This window comes from Cydia fagiglandana, chromosome 3 (assembly GCF_963556715.1).
Source record: "Cydia fagiglandana chromosome 3, ilCydFagi1.1, whole genome shotgun sequence".
Classification (NCBI taxonomy): Eukaryota; Metazoa; Arthropoda; class Insecta; order Lepidoptera; family Tortricidae; genus Cydia; species Cydia fagiglandana.
Window position 1 is genome coordinate 4,088,121 of NC_085934.1, and position 26,114 is coordinate 4,114,234.

A 26,114-nucleotide genomic window follows, 5' to 3' on the forward strand; every position below is an offset into this window, starting at 1 on the left:
AAGTGGGTAGAACACAAAAGGATTGAGAGCGCTTTATCCGCCAACAAACTGTCCTCAGTTTGGCGGAATATAAATATGTAAATACCCTGTAAGTTTTTTTGCGATAAATAAATTAAAAAAAAAAAAAAAAACTATATCCCTAGGGATATAACTATACCTCCGCCGCACCGCTGCACTCCTACTTACAATTATTTCACTAAACTTAATCCAGTAATATAACTATATCACTAAACTAAAGCCGTATCATAGTTATATACCTAGTAAGATAGTAATGAATCGCTTTCGTATAACTATGTTACGTCATATAGGTAATTATATCCCTAGGGTTATAACTATATAACGGCTATATCTATCTTACTGCGACATATATACTGATTCTGACATTATTACCGTATATTAACTTTGTACATAAATATTGTACGAAAGCTGTAGTATACATACAGAGCTAAAATCATTAAAAAAGCTACCTATAACATAATAAAGAAGATAACGGAAATGTCATGTATTTCGAAGTAGTTCGAAATTATCTTCGTCAAGACATCGATAACAGCTATGTCGATATTTTATTTTGTCAACCACTCGTTTTTGCCAGGAAAAGTTATATATCTGGTTATTATTGCAGCTGTTTCGCTGCTGCTTATTATTTCTTAATTGTGATCGTCTTCTGTTATCATTTTGCGCTTAAATCCCGGTTTGTATAAAATGCTTCCGGCTCGAAGGACCAGATGCAGTCGAATTTGAGAGTGGCTATTAAAGTGGATTTATTTAAATTGCGCTCTGTAACAGATGTATTATGAAAGTCTGGAATCTTTGAAGCTTGTTTTGAAGATACCTTTTAGTGTAGGTAATTAACTTAGTAGGGAAAAATATTTTTTTTAGGAATATCAACTTTATGAACATAATTTGATCTTACTAAAAGGATATCCTTAGGGAACCTTAATATATCTGTGCCGAGCTTAAAGCATGTATGTAAAAGTCCACGAAAAGAGGGGCCTCGTGCCCAGCAGTGGGACGCACGTCGCACATATGTTCAATATTCAATTAGAAAAAATAAACTTGAATGAGTTTCAAAATGTTTACAAGTGTCTCTGAAAACCAGCGCCATGCCTAAGGTCGATAGTCATCGGCATATGCTGAGTGACATCCATTTTGATGTCTTGTATTAGAATAAGATATCTGTATTATAGGTTAAGTTTGTATTCAACACCAAATAAACTAATTCTATTTTTTTTTGCAATACTGTAGTCAGATAAAAGAGGCATTTTATTAGCCATCGTGGCAATGTCAATATTACTGTTTTTAATTTTTAAATCACATTATTCTTCAAATCAATATTTCCAAAAACATTATCTAAACCACATTTGATTTTTCCAACATTAAAAAAAAACACTTTTTATACCACAATTTCAAGCAGTTTTGTCACTTCGACAGCAAGTTCTAAAACCCTAAAGTAACAAACATTTTAAAGAGCTTATTATACAAAGCTACAAATACAATGCGACTGCACTAAGTGGCACTTAGAGCAGCGCCGAAGTTCGCTCAAATTATAAACTCTTTAATATTAAGAAAGTTTGTGTATACTTTATGACATCCTTGATAAATGTGCTAAATAAAATAGGACCTAATATATACCCTTGTGGCACGTATCCTGTTAGATAGTCAGTATTTGGGTTTACGGCTGTGCCAAAGTCAAATCAAAAATTTATATTTCTATTAGCCATTGTTAACATTTCGACTTTCGAGTTTGGCTTTTAAATAGCATTACAAAGTTTTCAACCAATATTTCCAAAATCACATATTAAAATCTCAAGCAGTTTTGTCACTTCGACAGCAAAAGTAACAAACATTTTAAAGAGCTTATACAAAGCTACAAATACAATGCGACTGCACTAAGTGGCACTTAGAGCAGCGCCGAAGTTCGCTCAAATTATAAATTCCTTAATGACGGCCCCGCGACGGAAAGCGGAGCATTCGGAATTGGGTTATCCCAATCTTGACTTGATATTGGGTTGGTTTGAACTATACATTTCCTGTGAGATTCTAACAAAAAATATTTAGCGTTAGTTCCGGCTTAAATAATACTACGGCTCATATGGCTCCTCTACACGATGGGCCAACGCCGGCCACTCCAAGGGACGTAGCCCTGCGGTAGAATGAGATAGCACTATCACTTGCTTCCTCTAACGCATAAATGCGTCCCCTGGAGTGGCCGGCGTTGGCCCATCGTGTAGAGGAGCCAATAGAAGTCTATAGGGTCCGTTTGGCAATTCGTTCCAATAATTGGTGTAGTCACAAATTTTTACGATAGCCCCTGCCATTTCACCTTCCAACCCAGAGGAGAATACCTTTAAACGAGCAATTCTTGTTTATTTATATATATTTCGGGGATCTCGGAAACGGCTCTAACGATTTCGATGAAATTTGCTATATGGGGGTTTTCGGGGGTGAAAATCGATCTAGCTAGATCTTATCTCTGAGAAAACACGCATTTTTGTGTTATTATATGTTTTCAGAGCAAAGCTCGGCCTCCCAGATATATTTACAATAATGTGAAATCAAGAACTGATATATAAAGTGCGAATGCCGCCCGAGCCTGCTTAACCCTTATCTTGGCATCGTAACACCCGTGATACATGGAACTTAAAAAAATCTAGCAGGTTCACTTTATTACCTAACACAATAATTCTGCCATCAATATGTCGAGCTACCCTCCTTACTTATAGAAAAAAATAATTGACACGAGTGTCACTGTAAATTAATTAGTAATAATCAACATGGCGCCGCGGAAATAATAGATTTCGGTTCGTACTAGAAGTTTTGCATTTATTTTTTATGTTAGTATATATTTTTCCATAATCAACATTTTGATATCTTTACTGTCTCTTAGTGCATACATATTTACAATGCCTTCGAATTTAAAAACATTTAACACACAGAACCTTACATGAAACTGTTATGTATTATATTTGATACACTGCCAAGAACTCAGAAATGTACATATCGAAAGAATTGTATTACATTTAATACATTGCCAAGTTATCGTCAAAATATTTTTACATGATTTTTTTATTTTTTTTATTTTTATGGGGTTACAAAACATGCTTCAATTATTTAATATTAGTTGTCGTATTATTTAGTTATTAAACTTTGATTTTTTAAGTACTAGATGTTATTTAACAATATATTCGTACGCTGTAGCATTATTGCTACGCCGTAGCCCGTAGCACGGAAAAATATGTGTATGGCAAAAAATGGCCCCAAAGTAAAAAAAATGTTTTTTTTTTACTTTTTAATTATTTGTTTACTTTTCATATGTTACTCAACTTTTTGCTGACGACTTTTTTGAAACTTTACGGGATCTAATTTTCCGCCCATGTGATCAGGTATTCGTAGATATAATTTATTTTTACAGGTTTAATAGTCATCTGATGCTTTAGATTGCGTTTAATTAGCAGTAAATGCTAATTTCTGTTGCATTACATATTTTATTTTTATTAAAATCCTCATTTTTCTTCTAAAAAGTAGGTAACTATTTTGTCGAGTTATTGGCAGTGTATCAAATATGATACATATGATTTTCCGAAATTGGAAAATCCTGGATTTTTTTTCTTATTTTTTAATAGTCTAGTATGCTCAATAGGTGACAAAAAACTAAAAAATGTTTATATTTAAGATATTTTGAGCCTTGCCAAGATAAGGGTTAAGTGGCTGTTTGGCGCTGAGGCTTTGGTTTAAATGATGTGTCGACGAACTGTCGTCAACAATATGGCTTTTTCAATGATATTGAACTTTCAAGCCTAAGAATATTGAGTATTTTTACAAGCTTTTATTTACTTTCATCTGACCGTTGTCTGTCTGTAATCAAATCTTGCAAGTTAAATTTGATCCACCTCCCGGTTTCCGATTGAGCTGAAATTTTGCATGCATGTATAAAGGCCCATTTACATGGTGCGAATTTCTCGCACGTTTTGGGGCGAGAAATCGTATGACATTATCGTATGCAATAATCGTCAGGCGATTATCGAATAAAAATGTTTACACTCGTGCGAGAAATAAAAACTCGCCTACGATTATGTCATGCGATAATCGAATGGCGATTATCGCCAGGCGACATAGTTTACACGGGGAGCTGCGTTCTAGGGAGATATTTGTATACGATTTCTCGACTCGTCTAAACTGGTTCTCGTATGAAATTTTTTCACGTACGTGCGAGTATCGCACGAATCGGTGCGAACCGATTTTCGTACGAGTTTTACCTGTCAACTTACGTGTTGTTACTAATCTTTTCACTATACTGTCAAAGAATATTATAATATTTAGTCAATATTTCTTGTTTCTCTCATTCTTTTTAATTTTAATAAGTATATTTTAAGTTGCATTTACGAGTATTTTAATATTGGCTCTTGGCTGAAGTAACGTGACGTTGCTTTTAAGAAAAAATAAGTTGCCGGGAAACGACAACATATAAGTAAGTATACCTACACGGTGTTTCTGTGATATCTGACTATACTCACAGGGGTGAATACACATGTAGGTCATACAAAAGAACTTTTACCTACTCCACGGTAGGTAGGTAGGTTGTCATAAATTTCGAAGAGTCATAATACGTCAATGTTTTCTATGGAACAAGCAGATTTGTTTTTCGCGATTTCGGGGTTGGCTCCATACTCCACAGTAAAAGCTGTTCAGTATGACCTACATAATTCACCCCTCAGAGTACCTATGGTCAAACATCACAAAATACACTGTATGAAAAGAAAAATATTGTTGTGCGTTTTGGCTATTAATAAAACATTTTAAATATCCCAAAAACGCACAAAATTGGGACCAACAAATATGAACTCGAAAATCTCGAAATGCGATTCTCGCATTAAAATTTTGTTTACACGGAGACATCCAATCAGCAAAGGCGAGGCGATTATCGCTCCTTCTAGTACGATATCGTATGTTTAGTTTACATGATACTATATTTTTTCTCGTGCTACGATAATCGTGCGTTCGAGGCGAGAAAATCGCACCATGTAAATGGGCCTTAAATCGGATGACAATGCAATATTATGGTACCATAGAGCTGATCTGATGAAGGAGACAGGAGGCGGCCATAGGAACTTTGTGATGAAACAACGCAACCTATTTGTGTTTGGAGTTTTTAGAATTGTCTCGATGAGTATTAGTTGTCTGTCGTAAGAAAAGTACGGTCAGCGATAAGAGCTTGTACCAAAAATGAAAATTTTGCCAAAAACTTATGTGTGTTTTATACCGGTTTTTTAAAGAGATGTACTAAATAAAAAATTGATGCCAAGCTGCTTACTACCACACTGCTCGACGTTAGGAGGGCGATCAATCTTAGGGCGATTTCAGACTAGCGTTTTATACGAGCGTAATACGCGCATATAAGCCCGTATATACCAACTGTGGGGATAAACAATGCGCGTGTAACCGCGTAAAAACTAAATGCAGGGAAATATAACGCACGTGTAAGCTCGAAACGCCAATACGACCGTATATATGCGCAGAAAAAAACGCTGAAACCTGGCGGTCTAGCATGAGTTGCGTTCTCGCGCGAAAGTCGCGCTAAAGCAAACAAGGAAAACAACACTGTATAGTAGAAGCACCTATTGTATGTGTGTTTCTATATACAATGCTTTACATGACGACATTAAGAATGTGCCAATAAGTGTTTTCAAGCGGAAACTCAGAAACTGGCTAGTGGAAAATAGTTTTTACTCCGTAAATGAATATTTTGATTATTTTAATAGGTGACATTCTTAATCATTATTATTTTTTAACTTATGATTCTTATTAACTATGTACTTTTATATTAACTGACATTCCAATTTGCAAAATGCAACTATGTAGTGTGTGTATTTAGCTATAAGAAATGTTTTGACATAGGTATTATGATTTGCATGGTAGTTTATTTTCGGAATATTTGTTTCCACCATATTTTGCATGCCAGATGTTGGTAAATTGTGTGAACTTGTAAATATCATCTAATTACTTCTATTACGTACCACTTTTTATGCAAAATAAAGACATTGATTGATTGATTGATTGATTGATTGAAAAATGTACCTATGGAGTGGCGTGCGAGAACGCAACTTATGCTAGCAGGTATCCTAAATAGGAGACTCATTCGACAGAGTCACATTTTCGGACACCGAAATAACGAAGCAAAGTAAGTAATGATCTCTTTAAATTCGTAGGTAATTTAAAGAGATTACTTTGCAATCACGCTACGGTAACTCATTGCCGTATTCGAACTTCAAGATATTCACAAGAGACGACACGTACTAGATCCATTCTAGGTACGTTATAGTTTAGATATCAACTAGTTCTCTTTTGCAGCGCAATTCGGGCAACCAATGTCACTTTTACGTTAGATAGAGTAAGATATCTATTAGATGTGAATTGATCTCTAAGTCATATCCTGTGGAAATCGTTCAAGAGTATCTCCAGAATCGCGCAAATGTCAAATTTGACAGGTTAGATCTTAAACATATCGTTATCGTATCTTGGTGATGTCTAAAAGATGTCTATAATAACGTCTATTTCAAAATCCGAATCGGTCCCGCAGATTCACTTCCGAGCGGCGCGATTCCGGCGACAGTCGCAGTTGTTATTCCATACGGTGCAGACGTGATATACTTATGATGAACCGATCAACTATGAAAATATTTTTCCACACTGTTCGACATTAGCAGGGCGTTCAATCTTAGGGCGGTGTCCCGGAATCCAGGACAACAATTTAGAATTCGGGAGCAACGAAAAAGCTGGGCTTTCACCATAGCATTTAATGACAACTAGTCTAAAAACAAAAGGTAAAACAAAATATCATAAAAAAATAGACAAAATGTATAAAAAATATAAATAACATATAAAACCTCAAATTAGTCCTCGACAGGCGGTTTCCGTCTAGCGTTATATAATACGCGCGTAATATTTTAAATTGGGTCGAATTTGTCCCAAAAATTTATGAGACAAAAGAAATGCTACATTGTTTTTATGAAGGTTAAAATAGTTTTATTCACTAGTGATTCTAGTTAATATACACTGAAAATAAAAATCGGTTTAAACAATTGAAATTGCGTTAAATTTTAATGTTTTCAGCAGTTCCAGGGGAGCCTATCGAACCAAGCAGTAAAGTTTACAGTTTGTACGTTACGAACGAACGTACATTAGATGATATTGTAATAGCAGTTAATCTTAATGAAATAATTTTAATGTGTGCTCGATAGCTCATATTTTTTTCAGTGTATTAAGATAATCTCTTTAAATTACCTACGCAATCACGCTACGTTAACTCAGGCCGCTTTATTTCCCAATCCCATCCTTCAGTTAACAATCTACGCATCTTAAAATGAAATAAACAAATATATTACGGAGCCGAGTAGCCCATATATCAGCGGCAAGCGTAATTTACAAAGGCTTAATTCGTAATTTCTATTTACTCACGACGTCGTTAAGGGTACAACTTAGGGTTACCAGATCTCATTTCCTATACGGGACAATTACTCGTACAAAATTAATTTTACATTAAGCAGAAAATATCACTATATCGGGTGAGATAGAACTCGCGATTCTGGATCTAACCCATCGCTCTCTCTCTCTCTCTCTCTCGGTCTCAACTGAGCTACCATAACTACACTCGATGACAGTGAATGTTTCCACCATACGCGCATTAGGAAGGCGCCTAGCGACATACGTTTTTTTAACTACGCGTACAGTCAAAGTGATGGAAGGAATGCAAATCATAGCGCCTAAAATTATGTACGAGCAAACACGCATCAATGCACTGATGCATGTACACAAATGTAATGTCAGTCCTTACTAGCGCCGACCGTGACACGACATAATTCAGTCTTATGTACTTGCTTATTTTTTATTATATTAAAGTTAGTTAAACAAGTTAAACGCGTTAATTATTTACAACAGGTTATGGGCCGTCCCTGCCTGATATAGTTTTTGAAAAATACAGTGCAATAAAAGTAAACCAAAAGTAAAATTAACATAACCTCAATTGCCGCGTAAAAAAAACCAAGATCTTTTTCAGCTCAAATCTATAAAAAAATTGATAAAATGATGACTACAAACACATTATCAATACAAAAATTAACTGGAAGAGATAATTTCTCGACTTGGAAGTTTGCAATGGAAGCGTATTTGCAACATGAAGATCTGCATGAAAGTGTCACTACGGCAGATTATAGTGACAAGAAAAAAGATACAAAAGCGAGATCTAAAATAATACTCTCGATCGAACCACAGTTATATGTACATGTGCAAGAAGCAACCACAGCAAAACAGGTATGGGACAATTTGTGCAAAGCGTTTGAAGACTCAGGTTTACTAAGGAAAGTTGGGCTACTGAGAGATTTGATAAATACCAACCTAGAATCAAGTACAAACATTGAAGATTATATTAATAAAATTATGTCGGCAGCACACAAGTTGAGAAACATAGGCTTCAGTGTCGGTGATGAGTGGCTCGGGACGTTAATGTTGGCTGGATTGCCCGATGAATACAAACCAATGATTATGGGTATAGAGAGCTCAGGCATAAAAATTAGTGCAGATCTGATTAAGACTAAGCTACTACAAGAAGTAAAAACATCGGCAGATACTACTACCGCTTTTTATGCAAAGTCAAAGAAATATCCTAATCGGTTCAGTAAAAGCAAGGAGAGTCACTCAGTGAAATCTAAAGGCCCCCGTTGCTATAATTGCAACAATTATGGACATTTGGGGAAATATTGTTGGTTTAAAAATAAGAAAGAAGAAAAAAGCACTACAAATGGTTATGTTGCCGCTTTTTCAGCTACTATTGGCAATTCTGATTATGATGACAGTTGGCTGGTCGATTCTGGGTGTTCATACCATATGACAATGCATGAGGAATGGCTAGAGACTAAAACAACTCCGCCTGTTCAGACTGTCAAGATAGCAGACAAGACAATACTCAGAGTCCAAGACTGCGGAACGGTGACCATCCGGGTACCAAGTAAAATTTCAGGACAGTTCGATCAGATACAGGTAAAGAATGTATTGTTCATTCCTGAATTAGCTCAAAATTTACTGTCATTGAGCCAAATTATTAAAAGTGGAAATAAAGTTGAGTTTGATAAATATGGATGTTCAATAATCAATGAGTGTGGAAATATTGTGGCAAAAGCAAAAGAAGTAAATAATACTTATGAATTAATAACCGGCCCAAGTGGGCATGCAATGACAGCCACAACAGAGGACAAATACGTCTGGCATCAGCGTCTAGGTCACATTAATTACAGTGACTTAGAGAAAATTCCACAGTATACACTTGGTGTAAAGTTATCTCCACAGGGAAAACCAGATGCTTGTACTTCATGTTTAAAAGCAAAGCAGACCAGGCAACCGTTCAAGAATGAAGGTTCTCAGGCAACAAAGCTGCTTGAAGTTATTCATTCTGATCTCTGCGGCCCGATGGAGAAGCAGTCCATCGGAGGTGCAAGACGGAGTACTGGGCTGAGGCTGTAGCCACAGCCGCATACATCATCAACAGATCCCCTTGTCGCTCTCTACCTGAAGTCACTCCTGAAGAATTATGGACCGGATCAAAACCCGACCTAAGCCACATGAAAATTTTTGGATGCCGGGCTATGGTGCACATTCCTAAACAGAAGCGACACAAGTTTGATCCAAAATCTAGAGAATTAATATTTGTAGGGTACAGCGATTGTACCAAAGGCTACCGATTTGTTGATAAAAAAAGTAAAGAAGTTATAATGAGCCGTGATGTAGTATTTCTGGAAGAAACAGTTGGACAAAATAAAGCTATAGATAAATGCGAAATTGAAAAAGTAAGAAAATTGCCTGAAAATAATGAAGCTCATAAAAAGGTGAATGGAGAAATAAGTACAATGAAGAATAATGAGAACGAGGCAATATATTTTGAAATAGAAGAAAACATACAACAGCCTAATAATGAAGAAAATCACAGTGAATCAAGTGACACTGAGAATAATGAGGATTTAAGCGAGGTATTTGAAGACCCATGTGATATGGATGAGACATATGTTCCTACAGATAACATTACTGTAATAAGCCCTGAAGTGCGTCGTATAAATTTGAGACCTCGTCGACGCCATGATGTCGTTGATAACATAGAGTCGAATTCATTTTTATGTTTCAGCTCTGAATCAGCAATGAGCTTGTTGGATAATGATCCTCAAGACCATGTAGAAGCCCTACAATGTGAAAATGCAAATTTATGGAAAACTGCAATGGAAGATGAATATCAATCATTAATTGAAAATAACACATGGGCTGTTGTAGACTTACCAAAGGGCAAGAAAATTATTCCCTGCAAGTGGGTATTTAAAACTAAAAGGGATGACGTTGGCATCATTGCTCGCTACAAGGCGCGCCTCGTCATTAAAGGCTTTAGACAAACCAAAGGCATAGATTATCACGAGGTGTACGCTCCAGTGGTACGCTATGCGTCGGTAAGATATCTGATTGGCCTAGCAGCTAAATATGGCTTAAAAATACACCAGATGGATGCGATCACAGCATTTCTCCAAGGTGATGTAGAGGAAGAAATCTACATGGCGTTACCACCTGGTTATGAAGTAGAAAATAAAGTTTGTCGACTCAACAAGGCCCTGTATGGTTTAAAGCAAGCGAGTCGACAGTGGAATAAAAAGCTAAATGCTGCTCTCTTAGAAATTGGTTTAAAGAAATCAAACGTAGATCCTTGCATATACTACAGAATTCAAAGTGAAGATGATATATTGTTTATTGCAGTATATGTTGACGACATACTCTGTCTATTCAACAACGAAAAAACTGTTAAGTTTATTAAAGGAAAATTGGGAGAAAAATTTAAAATAAAAGATCTCGGTCCAGCTCAACAATGTATTGGCTTTAAAATAACGCAGAGTGATAATTTGAATACAATTTCCCTCGACCAATCACTTTATGTTGAGAAGATATTGCACAGATTCAGGATGTATGATTGCAAGCCGGTACCTACACCTTTTGAAGCTGGCGTTCAGTTGAAGAAGGCTGAAAATGAAAATGAAATTCAAAGAAACATACCCTATCAAGAAGCCGTGGGATGTTTACTGTACTTATCACAGGGTACACGCCCGGATATAACTTTTGCTGTCAATTCTGTAAGCAGATTTAATAATTGTCCGACAACTGAGCACTGGGCAGCTGTCAAGAGAATATTTAGATATTTGAGAGGAACAATTAACTTAAAACTCACATTCAAGAAAGACAGCAATAACATAACTGGCTATTGTGATGCAGATTGGGCCAGTGACACATTAGACAGAAGATCCTGCACAGGATATATTTTTATCTTTCAGGGTGCTGCCATAAGTTGGAACTCTAAAAAACAGGCCACAGTGGCTCTCTCATCTACTGAGGCGGAATACATGGCCATGAGCTCCGCGGTTCAAGAAGCGCTTTGGCTTAAACAACTTGAAGATGATTTCTGGCATAAATCTTCAGGTATGCCAATAACTTTGTACTGTGATAATCAGAGCGCTATTAGTATTTCAGGTTCTGGTGCCTATCATGCTCGGAGCAAGCATATCGACGTGCGATATCATTTTGTGAAAGATAAGATTGCTGCCAGAGAAGTAAGCGTCGAATATATCAGCACCAATGGCATGATAGCTGATGCACTTACCAAAGGACTGCCTCGCCTGAAGCTTAGTACCTTCACAGCTGCAATGGGTTTGCATTCAGGAGAGGATGATGGAAGGAATGCAAATCATAGCGCCTAAAATTATGTACGAGCAAACACGCATCAATGCACTGATGCATGTACACAAATGTAATGTCAGTCCTTACTAGCGCCGACCGTGACACGACATAATTCAGTCTTATGTACTTGCTTATTTTTTATTATATTAAAGTTAGTTAAACAAGTTAAACGCGTTAATTATTTACAACACAAAGTTATTTAATATTGACATTTTAGACTTCATTTAGTTTATTCAAAATTTAGGACTCGTGCTTACAACTCGAGACCGGTATTAATTAGCTGTTATTTACTTTATCTTTCGTGATATCACCCAGTTCAAGAGGGACATTTTGTCTAAAGTAGTACACTACACTTTTTTAATTTGGACATTATTATGTTATTTCTACTCAGAACCAGCTCTTTCGATTCTACTAGATAACTACGTAACTATTTTTCATAGATTTTGTATGACGACAACGGAATGGAAGGATCGAAATAGATATATAATTAATGGTACACTTCTTTCACCTATCAATTTCCAAATTTGAAAAGAAAGTTAACTTTGAATATAATGGCCTAGGGGCTGAATAATCAAATAAGTTCTTGTCCCTCCAAATTCTGTACATCTGGTCACCCTAGCACAACTTGACGCCCTCGGAGTTGCAACCGGGGTAGAAATTGCTTGAGATAATTCTGTGCCGGTTGTAAATTATATATAATTTGAGCAATTGCTATGGTGTTTCGCGTAATGATACAGCTGATTTAACGAATCGTCGCTTGTTTGGAAACGCTGCAATAATGTTTAACGTAATAAATAGAGTTACACCAAGAAAAGTCAGCAGCTATTATGATAGCCGAAGCAGTGCAAGTGTTATTTTAAAGGTGACAGTCCATTTCCAACGACAGCAGCACTACCATTCATTTTACTATGGAAATTGACAATAACACCATCGCGTTCGTACTAGTAGTGCAGCTGCGGTCAGAAATGTAATGTTACCCAAAACGTCAAACTTCTATGAAATTATGACGTATTCGATGAATGTTTCTGAAAAGTTACACCAGTGACTTCTCGTTTAAATGTTTTTGTCAAATCAATCCTCATTCATTCAATGTAATAAAGTTCCAACATCCTTCCATAAACTGCCACCAAACAGCAATAAATCCCAGGTGGCAGCAAATTGGCCCAGATTCCAGGAATCATTTATTAAGCTCGCCAAAGGGATAAATGAACGCGATGACTTGCAAATAGTTCCCGACTAAGCTGGGACTTCGGTCGTTCCGATATTCTGCCATTTCGTTTGGCGTTAAACGTTAAGTCTGGAGTCTAGCAGCGACGGGACATCCAAAGAACTAGATTTCCACCGGCTTGATTAACTTTGAGATAGTTAAGTTTCATATCACGATCAATAGGAAAGCCAGATGAGGCGGTTCGGATAGTGCCAATGGAGACTAGTATTTTGTTATGATGAAATCAAAGGTTATTACTTATTTTACCAATAGATAACAATAGCCGTGGATTCTTCGTTTTCGTTACCATTTAAATTGACTGCAATAAAAAAATAATTTGATTAAACGTCAAGTCAATATATTTGCTTTTTACCTCTTGTGGCATAATATGAGAACTTGTAGTAGTAGTAATCACTTTATTGTGCCTACACAACACAGGTTTACATAAAATGTACAGAAATAAAGGTACGAAAACGCGAACTTATCCCTGTAGAGGATCACTTCCAGCTAACCTTCGAGTAGATGAGGGGAGAATTCAAATTAGATAGACAAACTTACGGAATGAGAATCGTCGAAAAAACAGGCATATTACAATCTTTAGTTAATTCATTCCAATTTTCCATCAGAAATCACCGGCAACCCAGGCCACAACAAACCGTACACACAATGACGAAGGAAAATGATTTAGATTTATTTATTTCATAATAAGCAATTACAATACGAATTTATATTGTAAAAATGAAACGAAAATAATAATGTATAAATGTTTAAATGATTTAATTCCCATCCAGAAACTTGCCCGAAAACTTACCAAGTTTTCAATTATACTGGGGCTTATTTTGATGCCGGCAATGAAGCCTTGATAAAGAAAGCAGAAACGTCCAAATGGCATAATGAAGATGTCTATTGTTCATTTACTTACCTAAGTAATTAATCTTTGTTATGGTTTACGGTCCTTATTTTTTAAATTTATTTTTTGTTTTCGTATTTACCTAAACCTAAAGGTATACTTATTATGTTTGCGGTACGTGGTAGCAAAGGATCTTAAGTATTAGTTTTAATCGAGGTATAGGCGTCAAGAATATATATATATATATATATATATATATATATATATATATATATATATGTATATAGGATATAGGTAACTAACAAGGAAAAGGTACCCAACTGTCCGGCTCCGGTTTGATTTATTTTGATATATGTGAGAGTAGTCTAAAATAACAGACACGTATTTTTTTACCTGCCCAATCTCAACCAATTCGGATAAATTGTCCTCCAAAGTAATGAAAAGTGACTAAACCCTCTACCTTCTATAGAGAGTTTTGTTCAAGCAAATTGTTAGTCATTTACTGGTTTGTTTATATATTTGAGAACATGAATAATTAATGAGCTCGTGTTTCGTTATATCGGCTCAAACTCATATTTTCCTAAAAAACCGGATAAGTGCGAGTCGGATTCGCCCACCGGGGGTTCCGTACTTTTTAGTATTTGTCGTTACAGCGGCAACAGATAAATATACATCATCTGTGAAAATTTCAACTGTCTAGCTATCACGGCTCATGAGATACAGACAGACGGACAGACGGACAAACGGACAGACAGACTGACGGACAGACGGACAAACGGACAGACGGACAGTGGAGTCTTAGTAATAGGGTCCCGTTTTTACCCTTTGGGTACGGAACCCTAAAAAGCAACGAACAAAAAAGTACCGAGATACGGAGTTTACGCTTGGTTGCTTTGTTAGCACAAGCGATATAAAATTAGAATACTCGGTTGAATAAAGCCTGTGCAACTGAAGCAATCATCGAATCAAACGGAATTTAATAAGTGAAATGAAACATTCCAGTTAAATCAACAAACCCCAGACAAGCCTATTTAACTTCAAAACAAATACGAAACAACTTTTAATTAAATACGATGTGAGGCCTATCCGCGGGCATCTTTTTGCCACTAATTAGATCCTACGTATACCTATACTATACGGTCATTGTACAGACCAAAGTCCAATTTTTCTAGAACCTTCCCCATTGAAGAAACACGACAGTTGAGAGGTCTTCCTCAGTGGACGCGCTTCGATGTCCATTTTAAGAAGAACTCTCAGCTTTTCTTTTGTTCAGCGAACCAGGTGTCGGAAGGGCACTTGAATGGACTGTCGGGGGTCTTTGTATGCTGGCCTTTGAGTTGCGGATTGATTACGCCAACTTTTCCGGAATTGTTTTTACAAAGGTGTTGGCCTGAATGATTGTTGGAGTTACAAGTGAATTCCTGTTGTGGTTTGTTTGTTGTACAAGTCTCGGTGGTTTGTTGAATAGTACTGTAAACTGCATCGTTTGATAGTGATTATTACGAACACTAAAAGACTAAATATATTCTTTGCGAATTTATAAGGTTAAACTAAAATCAGAGCGTCTATGTGCATTAATAAGAGGGCCCACTGATTAGAGTCTGGCCATCAAAACGTGATACTGAGATTTTTTTTTTTAATTTCAAATATGTAGATATGGCAAACCTTTATGAACTAGGAATACGCAATCTTGATAATTGTCAACAGGTGTCAACTGTCACTGTCACTGTCACTGTCAATGGTAGTTTGCAAAAAGAAACAACACAGTTTTCCCCATCGTTTATTTAAAAAGTTACTAGATAATCAATCTCAAGGCAATTTTATGTTTATAACATTGTATTATTTTATTTATTAAAAAAATGTTTTACTCGTACATATAGAAATATACACTGAAAATTAAACTCTGACAGCTTAATAAAAAAATAGAAATTAATAAAGCGCATTCACAAAGTTTTCAGTATAATACAAATAAAGATTTAATAAATAAAATTTTCGTTATGAACTTTAACCACAGCAGTTGGACAGAGTCATTAACAAATATATTTTTTTATTATGGTGGGTAGACTTACCTACCCTCCATATATTTTATGAACATTGATAAAGACAGTTGGAAGCAAATATTCATTATAAAACTATTTGGGGACATAACTTTCTTAGGAAGTGAACAGGCCTTGCTCTGAACTGAACTAATCTAGAACTATTCTACCTATAACTAACTATCATAGTCAAAATCAGATTCCAAAAACTCAACTGGCTCCTCAGACTCACTGCTTGAGTCCCTGTCACTGGTTACATTTATAATGAATGGTTCTAATGTTGTGACGATTCCATCTCGTTCTATATATTTTTGTTCCACGTGCAGTACATGATCAGTGCATTTTTTCCAGTCCTCTGGAGTTACCGTCCCAAATTCCGTCGAAATCGCTTTTTCTACTTCTTTTACACTGAGACCCATATTTTTGCTACCAACTTTCCTTTTAGCTAAACTCCATATTTGTTCAATGGCGTTAAGGTCACAATGGTATGGGGGCAACCGTAGAACTTCATGTCCATTTTCTTTTAAAATTTCGTCAACCTCATATTTTGGGTCGGGCTTGTATTTGTCCACCAGACACATCAGCTCTTCCTTCGACATGTAAGTTTCATAATCAATTCCATTGGTAGTGAGCCAATCTTGAATTTCTGCCTTTCTCTGATGCATTGTGGGTGGTTTATTTACCTGAGTTGAATGATAACTTGCGTTATCCATTATTATTACACTTGGTTCCCTTAAATTAGGGATTAATTTCTCTTGCAGCCATTTTAAAAAGTTCTGTCGGTTCATGTCATGATGATAATCAGCTGACATAGATTTTGTGCTAAAAACCAAGAGGGCATTAGGCACAAATCCTTTTTCGGACCCGGCATGTACAATAATGAAACGTTTTCCTGGGGAAATTTTTTCAATCACGCCGCTAGTAATGGACCTTGCCATGATTTTTTTGGCCTATAATTTTGATGAATATATGTTTCATCCAAATAAATTAACGGCTTTTCTTGCTGGCGGTATTTACTAATGGCTCTCAAAAATCTGTGCCTCCATGCTGCTATGTCATATCTCTCCATGATTATACTACGTTCGTTTATATATTTTTTGAACTCAAAGCCATTGGATAATAAAATTTTGCGCAACGTTTCACGACATCCGGTAAATCCTATGCTCTCTCTTAAATCTGTTAACAAGGTACGTAAAGTAGGCACCTGTTTCTTCACTGTGTAGTATTCATTGATCTTCTGCCTGATCGCGTTAATGTCAAAACTATCCAAATTGGCAACTGTTGGTTTATGTGGACGCTTTTTCCCGGGAGTATTCCAAACACCTGCATTTGACTGTCCTTCTTTTTTTATTCTTTTGATAGTAGCTGTACCAACATCTGAAAATGAGAAGAAAATACAATATATTGTTTTTAATAATGGTATAGCTTATGGTTATTGGAAGCATCAATCACTATGTAACCTATTACCTATCTATTATTATATTATAAGTGATCTAAATCATCCCTATGTGGCAAAGTTCCTAACCCCTGACCTGACCCCGGGAACAATAGCGGGTGGTTTGGTTAATAAATTGTTTTGGTCAACTGATCAGAATCCAATGTGAGGGTCATCTAGTGTCTATCCATTTATACATTTCTATAATAACTGTTTTAGCAATATTATTTAAGATCTTTTCCCTCATCCTGGCACTATCCTAGTTGCATCTTAGTAGCCCTACATCCGGTAAAGATATTACTTTTACCTAAATGTCAGTTCCTTGCTTATGCTTATATATACCTATATAATATAAATTTGGATTTGAACACACTTAAGTATATTAATTTATTGTCAGAATATCATACCTGTCATTGCAGAAATTTCTTGCACAAATTGAATTTCCGTTTTGAGCCGACTATTTTCCTCTAGTTGTTGTAAACTCTTCACAGCATTATTAATATCATTCAACTCATTTAAGCTGCTTTCATCGGCTTTATCTCTTATCCTCTCTGAAATAAAAAATATATGCAATAAATATCTTTCAGATTACAATCGGAACATAACCTCTAAATGTAGGAGAAACCACTATTTCAAGCTGAAACCAACAACAAAAACATAACTAAACGAATAATATCTTTAGTCCAATGAAATATGTCTTGAAATAACTATTGAGTATGGAGTACAAACTATTCATCAAATATCAAAATCATTACAGTGCACTAACCTGTGGCAGCCATTATTTCATGGAAATATCGTTCTTTCTCGCGAAAGGCAGAGGCTCGCTCTTCTTGTTTTGCTTTAAATTTACACATCATTGTATAAATTAACCTCCTAGCTGAACTTTTTATGGGTTTCGACATAATAACGCAAGATAACCGTTTGTTATTCCGAAAATTGACACGACTTGACAAACAACGTACTAGGGTTTGACAAGTGTTGACTGTTGCCATATAAAGAATTCTGTTCCAAGGTCAATATCACGTTTCGATGGCCAGACTTTAACAGTCCGCCGGACGGTATTGGCCTGTCAGTTAGAACAAAATTTTGACAGTTCCGAACAACTGACAGGCCGATACCGTCCGGTGGACTGTTAATCAGTGGGCCCCTGGCCCCCTACACAACACACAAAAACGGATTAGATAAAAGATCAAAGAACTGCCTTATTTTAGGCGCGTCAAAAATTACAGCGCATTATGCATAATGGTATTGGTCTCATACATATTTAGACGTACAATGCACTTAATATCCTATCAAACAACAAACAAACAAATTTTCTATAATTAACTTTATAAATGAAAAACTAAACACGCACGCACACACGAAAGCAGCGAAAGCGAATTTAACTAACAGCTAATTTCGTTAACGAATGGTTTCAATAAGTAATACAAATGTAATACACTGAAGTACTCCTGAAATCAGCAATTTATATAAACATCCAGTATTTACCATAAAATAAATATTAAGCACCTGTATCGGACCGTCAGCTTGGCCAATATTGAATGCCGACCAATTACCGACGAAATACAAGTACAGTGTTTGCCAGTAAAAACAAACAGTAGGGCAACTTCTGCAGTTAATATAAACGCCTTTAACTTACTCGGTGAACCGGGAGATAAATTCGAACTTACATTTTGATGTCAAAATGATCTTAAATGATGTCATTTTGTTATTATTCGCGCGTGCTTTTCATTCGAAATTGTTCGTACTATGTAGGTACGTACTATTGTGTATCTAGATACGGTAATATATGGAATATGTGCAATTTTCTGTTACTTCGATTAATTTTGTGTTTATTATCGAAAATCATTAGATTTTGGAGTAACATAAAACCTGATATGCCCTACAGAAAAATGGCTGCAAGTGCACACACTAACCAAGTGCATAAAATTTATACATATAGCCACGTGATCAAACATGACAATCTAGAACGGTTATTTTAGAAAAAAAAAACAGGTAAATATCAAAAATATTAATAACTTAAAATCCATATTATTCCGTTATTTTAACCATGTACTCATACACTAAGTTTGACTTTCCGTATCCAAAGCACATCGAACTTGTAAATATGAAATTTACAGTCTCAAATAATCTGGAAATTGTGTGCAATACGGGAGCCTTTAAAGTTCTACGTTCGAACACGAGTACAAAGCCAACATTCTGTAACTATTTAGAGAATAAACAAACGCCCACTACGGATTCCAAAATTTCGACATTTTCAACCAAGTTTTACCAAGAACGGGAATCCATTCTGATGAACGTAGCTAGAACGGGCTAGGATAAAGTATTATTATTGTTAGTACCTATTACTGCAACGGAATAAGGAATGGTTGCCGTTTGTAATGCGAGCATGAGTGAGGCTCTTGAGTAATACGAGGCAGGCAATCCCTGTTTCAACTGAGAACTGTATTTTTAATTTCTTACTTGCTTCATCCCGCGACTTCTTCTGCGTGACTACCCTATATCCTTCCCCGAGCCTCATCTCCATACCAAATTTAATCTAAACCGGTTCAGCGGTTTAAGCGTGCTGGTTTAAGAGGTAACAGACAGTTACATTTGAATTTTTGATATTAACGTAACCGATATGCTCCGCTTTAATCGTTTCGTTTCATTTATACTTACTTAACGGTAACTTAAGCCAATTTTCAGCCATTGAGATACAAAAAACGCAAGCACCAAATATAATTGCGCTACTGATTTTACACAGTAGTGTGACGTTATTGTGCGGAAAAACGAAATCAAAGGCCATTTTGCTTGTAAAAGCTTAATTGCCCGAGGCTTTGATAGACCTATCAAAGGCAAAGCCTTAAGCTGCAGGCAATGGACGCATTGATTGGCTGTGTGTTACCAATACTCATGTCGTTAGTTAGGGAGGTTTATAAATGCAATGCAAGATGTGAATTTGACTCTATAGTGACATCATTCGCATGACAGATCTAAAAAAAATCATTTATTTCAGACGATTCAATCCATAGTTGTTAGTAAGAAACTTACAAATAGACTTAAATTACTATGTTAGTACCTAACTAATGCACTATCCCATCTCCCTGCCACTACGGCCAGGAGACTGTCTGCCGTATTCGAACTTCGAGATATTTACAAGATACGACACGTACTAGATCCATTCTAGATACGTTATAGTTTAGATATCAACTAGTTCTCTTTTGCAGCGCAATTCGGGCAACCAATGTCACTTTTACGTTAGATAGAATAAGATATCTATTAGATATGGATATGGATTATTATTGGATATGGAGGAACCTGTGGTCTTCAACAGAAGGATATGATGTCACGATTCTCAGTATTGAGGGACCGACTGAAGAAGAAGATGTGTATTGGTTCTCTCAGTCATATCCTGTGGAAATCGTTCAAGAGTATCTCCAGAATCACGCAAATCTCAAATTCGACAGGTTAGATCTTAAACATACCGTTATCGTATCTTGGTGATGTCTAAAGGATATCTAATAGATGTTGATTTCAAAATCCGAATCGGGTCCTGTGGCGGCTGTAGCGCACACTGCGGAGCGTCCGTCTACATGCGCGTCGGCGAACATACCCGACGCGCTGCAGTATCGCGGCAGCCGCAACAGTACCCTTAACGCGTCGTTGTACTGTACACGCATGGCATTTATAGTACGCTGCGTGTATCTCGTCCACAGGGTACAGCGAAGATTTATAAGGTACAATTTTGCCTGTCAAATATCAAAAGTGCGACCGGATCTGATTCTTTAATTGTACCTACCAGAATAAACAGCGTGGAAAGGCTCTCAACAAAGATGAAACAACCGGTCAAAATTTCAGAAAACCACTGGGTGAGACGTCTTTGATAATGACACTATTTCATAGTATTATTTGTAGAGAGATAATAAAGTCTTATAAAAGTTTATTTAGTTCCTCGAGTTTAATTGCTGAAGTATACTTTACACATCTTAGGGCCACTTGCACCACCCCACTAACCCGGGATTAAGCGGTTAAACCGTTAACCTAGTGTCAAATTGTCAGAGATGTGACTTATTTGAAATACTTGTATTTAAAATGCAAATACAAAATGCAAAATACCTATTTAGTATTTTGTATTTAAATACCTTTTGAAGAAAACCATTTTGTATTTTATTTGAAATAGTTTTTGGGACCTATTTTCTATTTTCAAAATACAAAATACTTTATAGTAGGTAGGTAATGTAGGTAGGAGTTACAATCTCTTCTGATTCTGGCAACTCTCTCATTCTTTTAACATGGAACTGTTGAATCTGTTTAGTAACGTCGCACATGACCACAAGCGTAGCGAGTGGTTAAAAAAGTGGAATCTTGAGTGTTGCGAGGGTTTCAAGGCACGAGAGGAGGACAAATTTTTCTGCCCTGGTGAAACACAAACGAGACGTTTTCATCACACTAACGAGAGGCATTATACTAGCTGTAAAATATTACAAATTAATGCTTTAAAAGTTGGCCGTTAAAAACCATCATCCATACATCCTACAGTTTAAAAAAAACTAGAAATTTGCACTTTATAAATTTGATGGATGAAGAAGAGGATTGATTTCAAACAATAACGAGAGTCTTTTCAACTCGGAAATTCCGAGTAATACTTTTTAATTCAGACTAAGTATTCACTATTCAGAGTACCTTTTATCGCAAAATATTTGTATTTTTAAAAAGCATTTTGAAAATACCTATTTCGTATTTTGTATTTAAATACAAATTCAAAAACTATTTTGTATTTTGCATTTGAAATAGTAATATCAAGGAAGTATTTGTATTTTGTATTTAAATACTTTTTATAAAGTATTTTTCGCATCTCTGCAAATTGTACTGGAAACGATGGTAGCTCCAGGTATATCCGGTTAACCCCGGGTTAGTGGAATGGCGCAAGTGGGCCTTATACAACTTTACTACCTACTTACAGATTCGTGGCCATCTACATTTACCCATTACCCACTTTAGTGTATACACTTGTATATAATGTTATAGTATTGTTTACCCAGTAACGCGCTCCCCCGGGCCAAGCCCGTATCCGGCAAACCAAACAACCACAAGTTCAGCTGTTTATGCTTAACATGCTGTTATAGATCGTGAACCGGGAGGTGAAGAGGAGGTGAGGCGTTAAAGATTGTATTCTATTCATTTAGTTTCTTATAATCCTGAAAAGTAGAATCATTCCATTGAAAATAATCTGTAAAAACAACGTGTGGCACATCTTTTGATAGGTCTTTAATGTCTCCACAAACTTTTTTTGATAAAGTTTTAATGACTATTGAAAATAATCACTTCTTAAGTCCAAAAAATGAGTCTCCCCATTCCCTTCAAACTTTTGAACCGGGCTTACAAAAATTTTGAAAAATAAAGAATACTTAGTTTAATTTCATAAATACTTTCCAAGAAAGTTGATTTGAACATGATTGATTGAGTCATTAATGTTTCTATTCCAAAAAATTCTATAACAATATAAGTGCCGCGAATGCCCTTTTGCTGGTATGGGGTTTTCATATCGTATAAAGGTACGGAATCCACCATTAAGGATGATTCACGCTGGACCGGGCCGTGCCCGGGCCGAAGCGACCGACATGTCATTTTCTATGACGGTTGATCGGTAATCACGTGGTGCTTTCCATAGAAAACGAAGCGCCGGAAGCTTTGACCCGGCCCCGGCCCGGTCTAGCGTGAGTCATGTATGATTTAGAAATACAAATATAATGCGTACTTACTTACTTTCAACTCTCAGACTAAACGTATAATCAGTGTTGCCAACTCGGATTTTGAAAAAATGCTAGACTTATGTCTAGATTATGCCAAAATTATGCCATAGATTTTTGAAACACCTATGCTAAAAAAATTCTAAAATATCACTTGAAATTAGACACTTAAAACAGATACTTTTTTCAAATTTACCGCCTTTTTCTACTGACAAGATCTGCTTGACCAACTTGATATAGTCCGTTGACGTCCATCCGTCCACAAAAGTCAAAATTTATATGAAAATATGAACCACATAAGGCGATGGCGCATATTGTTGCTGCCAAGTTGGTGCAAACCCTGGCTTAGACTAAATTTTGCTAAAAAATATGCCAGATGCTAAATGGAAATTTTTGGTGCCAAAGCGAGTGAAAATATGCCAGATCTGGCATCATTTATGCCAAGTTGGCAACACTGCGTATAATAACCCAAGCTGCGAGTACAAGTCAATGTTTGTACTTCACGGTGCGGGATGTAACAAACCACAGACGCCACTGATGGATTGCTTGGAGATTTACCTGAAACCAAGGAATGAATACATTAACGTCAATAACCATAGATAGACGGACCCTTCCGTTAAGGTCTCTGTTACGGAAAACGCTTATATTAGATAAAATTTGCCCGTCATAGTTTATATTAGCTAAATAAAATAAAAACTGGGCAAGTGCGAGTCGGACTCGCGCACGAAGGGTTCCGTACCATAATGCAAAAAAAGGCAAAAAAAAACGGTCACCCATCCAAGTACTGACCCCGCCCGACGTTGCTTAACTTCGGTCAAAAATCACGTTTGTTATATGGGAGCCCCACTTAGATCTTTATTTTATTCTATTTTTAGTATTTGTTGTTAGAGTCTGGCTACTGAAATTTTACCTAAATTATTGGCGGGAAATTCAAAAAATCTTGGGCTGGTCACACTTTGTGTAGTAGGAATTATAGTTTTGATACTAGACAATATCTTTGATATTCTGTGCACAAATAAGGTACCTAAGGAAATAAGCTAAATAAACGTTTAAGTGCACTCAAAGTCAGCTCACATAATTTCTACCACTATTTAAAGTACAGTCAACGACAAACACACATGTTTACGTTCCAATATTTAGATTTTATAGATATTTTTCAGAACTTTTAATTTATCCGTTTCTTTATACACTTGTCCTATTTATGAGATTCAGGCATTAATAAATTCACGTACTTAATCAAAGTAATCGGCAAATGTTAGAACTAGTACTTAAAGTATCAAAATATTTATAGAGCACCAACCTCGTATTTTGTTTACATTTGGTTAGAAGTTGTAAACATTGCACTTTTTCATTATACAACGCTACACGTCGACTTCGCACATTGTCGTAATTATTTACGAGCTTAAATAATAGTTTGTGAACCTCACTCAGCATAGAAATTATTAATATTATTTAAAATAAACCCCATAAAAACCGCAAACAATTTGAATGAATGACATAAATCGACAACTGACTTTTAGCTTTTTTTCAAATCATAGACAATTGGTGATACAACAACGAAATATCTGTCAACAATTTTTGGCTAGCCAGACTCTATAGCGGCAACAGAAATACATCATCTGTGAAAATTTCAACTGTCTAGCTATCACGGTTCGTGAGATACAGCCTGGTGACAGACGGACGGACGGACGGACGGACAGCAGAGTCTTAGTAATAATAGGGTCCCGTTTTAAAAACATGTTAGTCTAGTTGGAGCCCATTTCTCGAACGATATTATACTAATATTATTAGTCCAAGAACTGTCAAATCGAATGGGTTGTCATGACAATACACTAATGATATTAGACTAATATCATTATGGGCCCCTGCTAGCCCGCCTGACGTTTCTCTGTCTAAAAATGTTTGCATTAAATTAAGTTCCATTAAATATTTATACCAAAACAAACAACAAATTACATACGTAATCCTCTTTTACGTCATTTAATAAAATTCCTAAAAATATACAACACCGGATGTTTACAATATAACGCGACGCTTTCCCATTTCCACGAGCCCGGGTCAGTTGGCAATAATTCCGCTTAGAAAACACATTAAAATTGCGCGTTTGTACGTGACAATCTAGTGGTTCCGGTAGTTATCGATGACTGGACTTCTATTTTCAACACAATTGTACCTACCTAAATACCTATTGGCATAAAAAGATCACAAATCGGCGCACATTGTTCTTTCGAAGGACCTCGCAGGGCTTCATTCGAATCGAAGTTATACACTTAAGTATATACCTAGTAACAGGAAACGGGACTAATCATGAGACATATTAAGAGAAAATTTGGAGTATATTTAACAATAAAATCACTAATACCTAAGTTTAACAACCGTTTAAATATAAAATTTGGAAATCACGCAGCGTTATTGGAAAATGAACATTGTGTCAAATGCAAGCCAGAAACACATCAGATTGGATTTTTTGCGAAGCATTTAAAATAGGTATCGGTCCCAAATCCCTTTCACGGCAAATCTGCTACCATAATGCAAAACATCATATCGCAATATAAAACTCAAAGGGATTTAGGATCTTTTGGAGAAAGGGAGGCAGAAATATCGCACACCTTTATGATTTATTGGGAGCTGAAGCCGCTATATTTTAACAATGGCTGAGGTAAAATAAAGCGGAGATCAGAAAAGGGCCGGTTGCCGATGGCCGATTTAGTGATATTGCTAGATTTCAGGAGCAGTGTAGCATATTTTAAGGTATTTTATTTAGACGGTCAGCAGGCCTATTATGGATGGCTTTATTCACGTGACAAAATATCTGTCACTTTTTAACAGAGCGCGATTGAAAGTGACGGATACCGTTTTATCACGCTGTCACGTAGACAAGAACGCCCATCATATCCATACTGGTTTCATTACGATGTTTTTCTTTGCCGAAAAGCGACTGGTAATATAATTCGTAATCCTTACGATTGGAAAGAATTCCGCAGAAGTACCTAAGCACGAGATTCTAAATCAAGCCGTATGTACTGCCCGATTCGAATTTTTGTTTGAAGAAACGTTACTTTTGTCACTGATACATCTAATCCATGTCGTATATAGACAT

General features: G+C 36.2%; 2 protein-coding genes across 2 annotated transcripts in view; both read right to left on the reverse strand.

Annotated features, from left to right (window-relative positions):
• The window catches only part of LOC134679907 (syndecan), a 572,242-nt gene that overhangs the window by 143,697 nt on the left and 402,431 nt on the right, over positions 1-26,114 (reverse strand). The gene's annotated exons all lie outside the window — the stretch shown is intronic.
• LOC134680504 (uncharacterized) lies at positions 15,618-18,288 on the reverse strand. The gene is made up of 3 exons (XM_063539629.1): positions 18,049-18,288; positions 17,690-17,833; positions 15,618-17,224 (listed from the first exon to the last, which is right to left on the reverse strand). The coding sequence occupies exons 1-3, from the start codon at positions 18,272-18,274 to the stop codon at positions 16,758-16,760; spliced, it is 837 nt and encodes a 278-aa protein (XP_063395699.1). The 5' UTR covers positions 18,275-18,288; the 3' UTR covers positions 15,618-16,757.

What these genes read in the sequence shown, in the direction of transcription:
- LOC134680504 (XM_063539629.1), bottom strand. Translation starts at nt 18,274, where the DNA reads ATGGCAACAGTCAACACTTGTCAAACCCTAGTACGTTGTTTGTCAAGT. An exon ending in TGAAATAATGGCTGCCACAG is followed by an intron (nt 17,834 to 18,048) that starts GTTAGTGCACTG and finishes TTTTTATTTCAG; the next exon opens with AGAGGATAAGAGATAAAGCC. An exon ending in AGAAATTTCTGCAATGACAG is followed by an intron (nt 17,225 to 17,689) that starts GTATGATATTCT and finishes TCTCATTTTCAG; the next exon opens with ATGTTGGTACAGCTACTATC.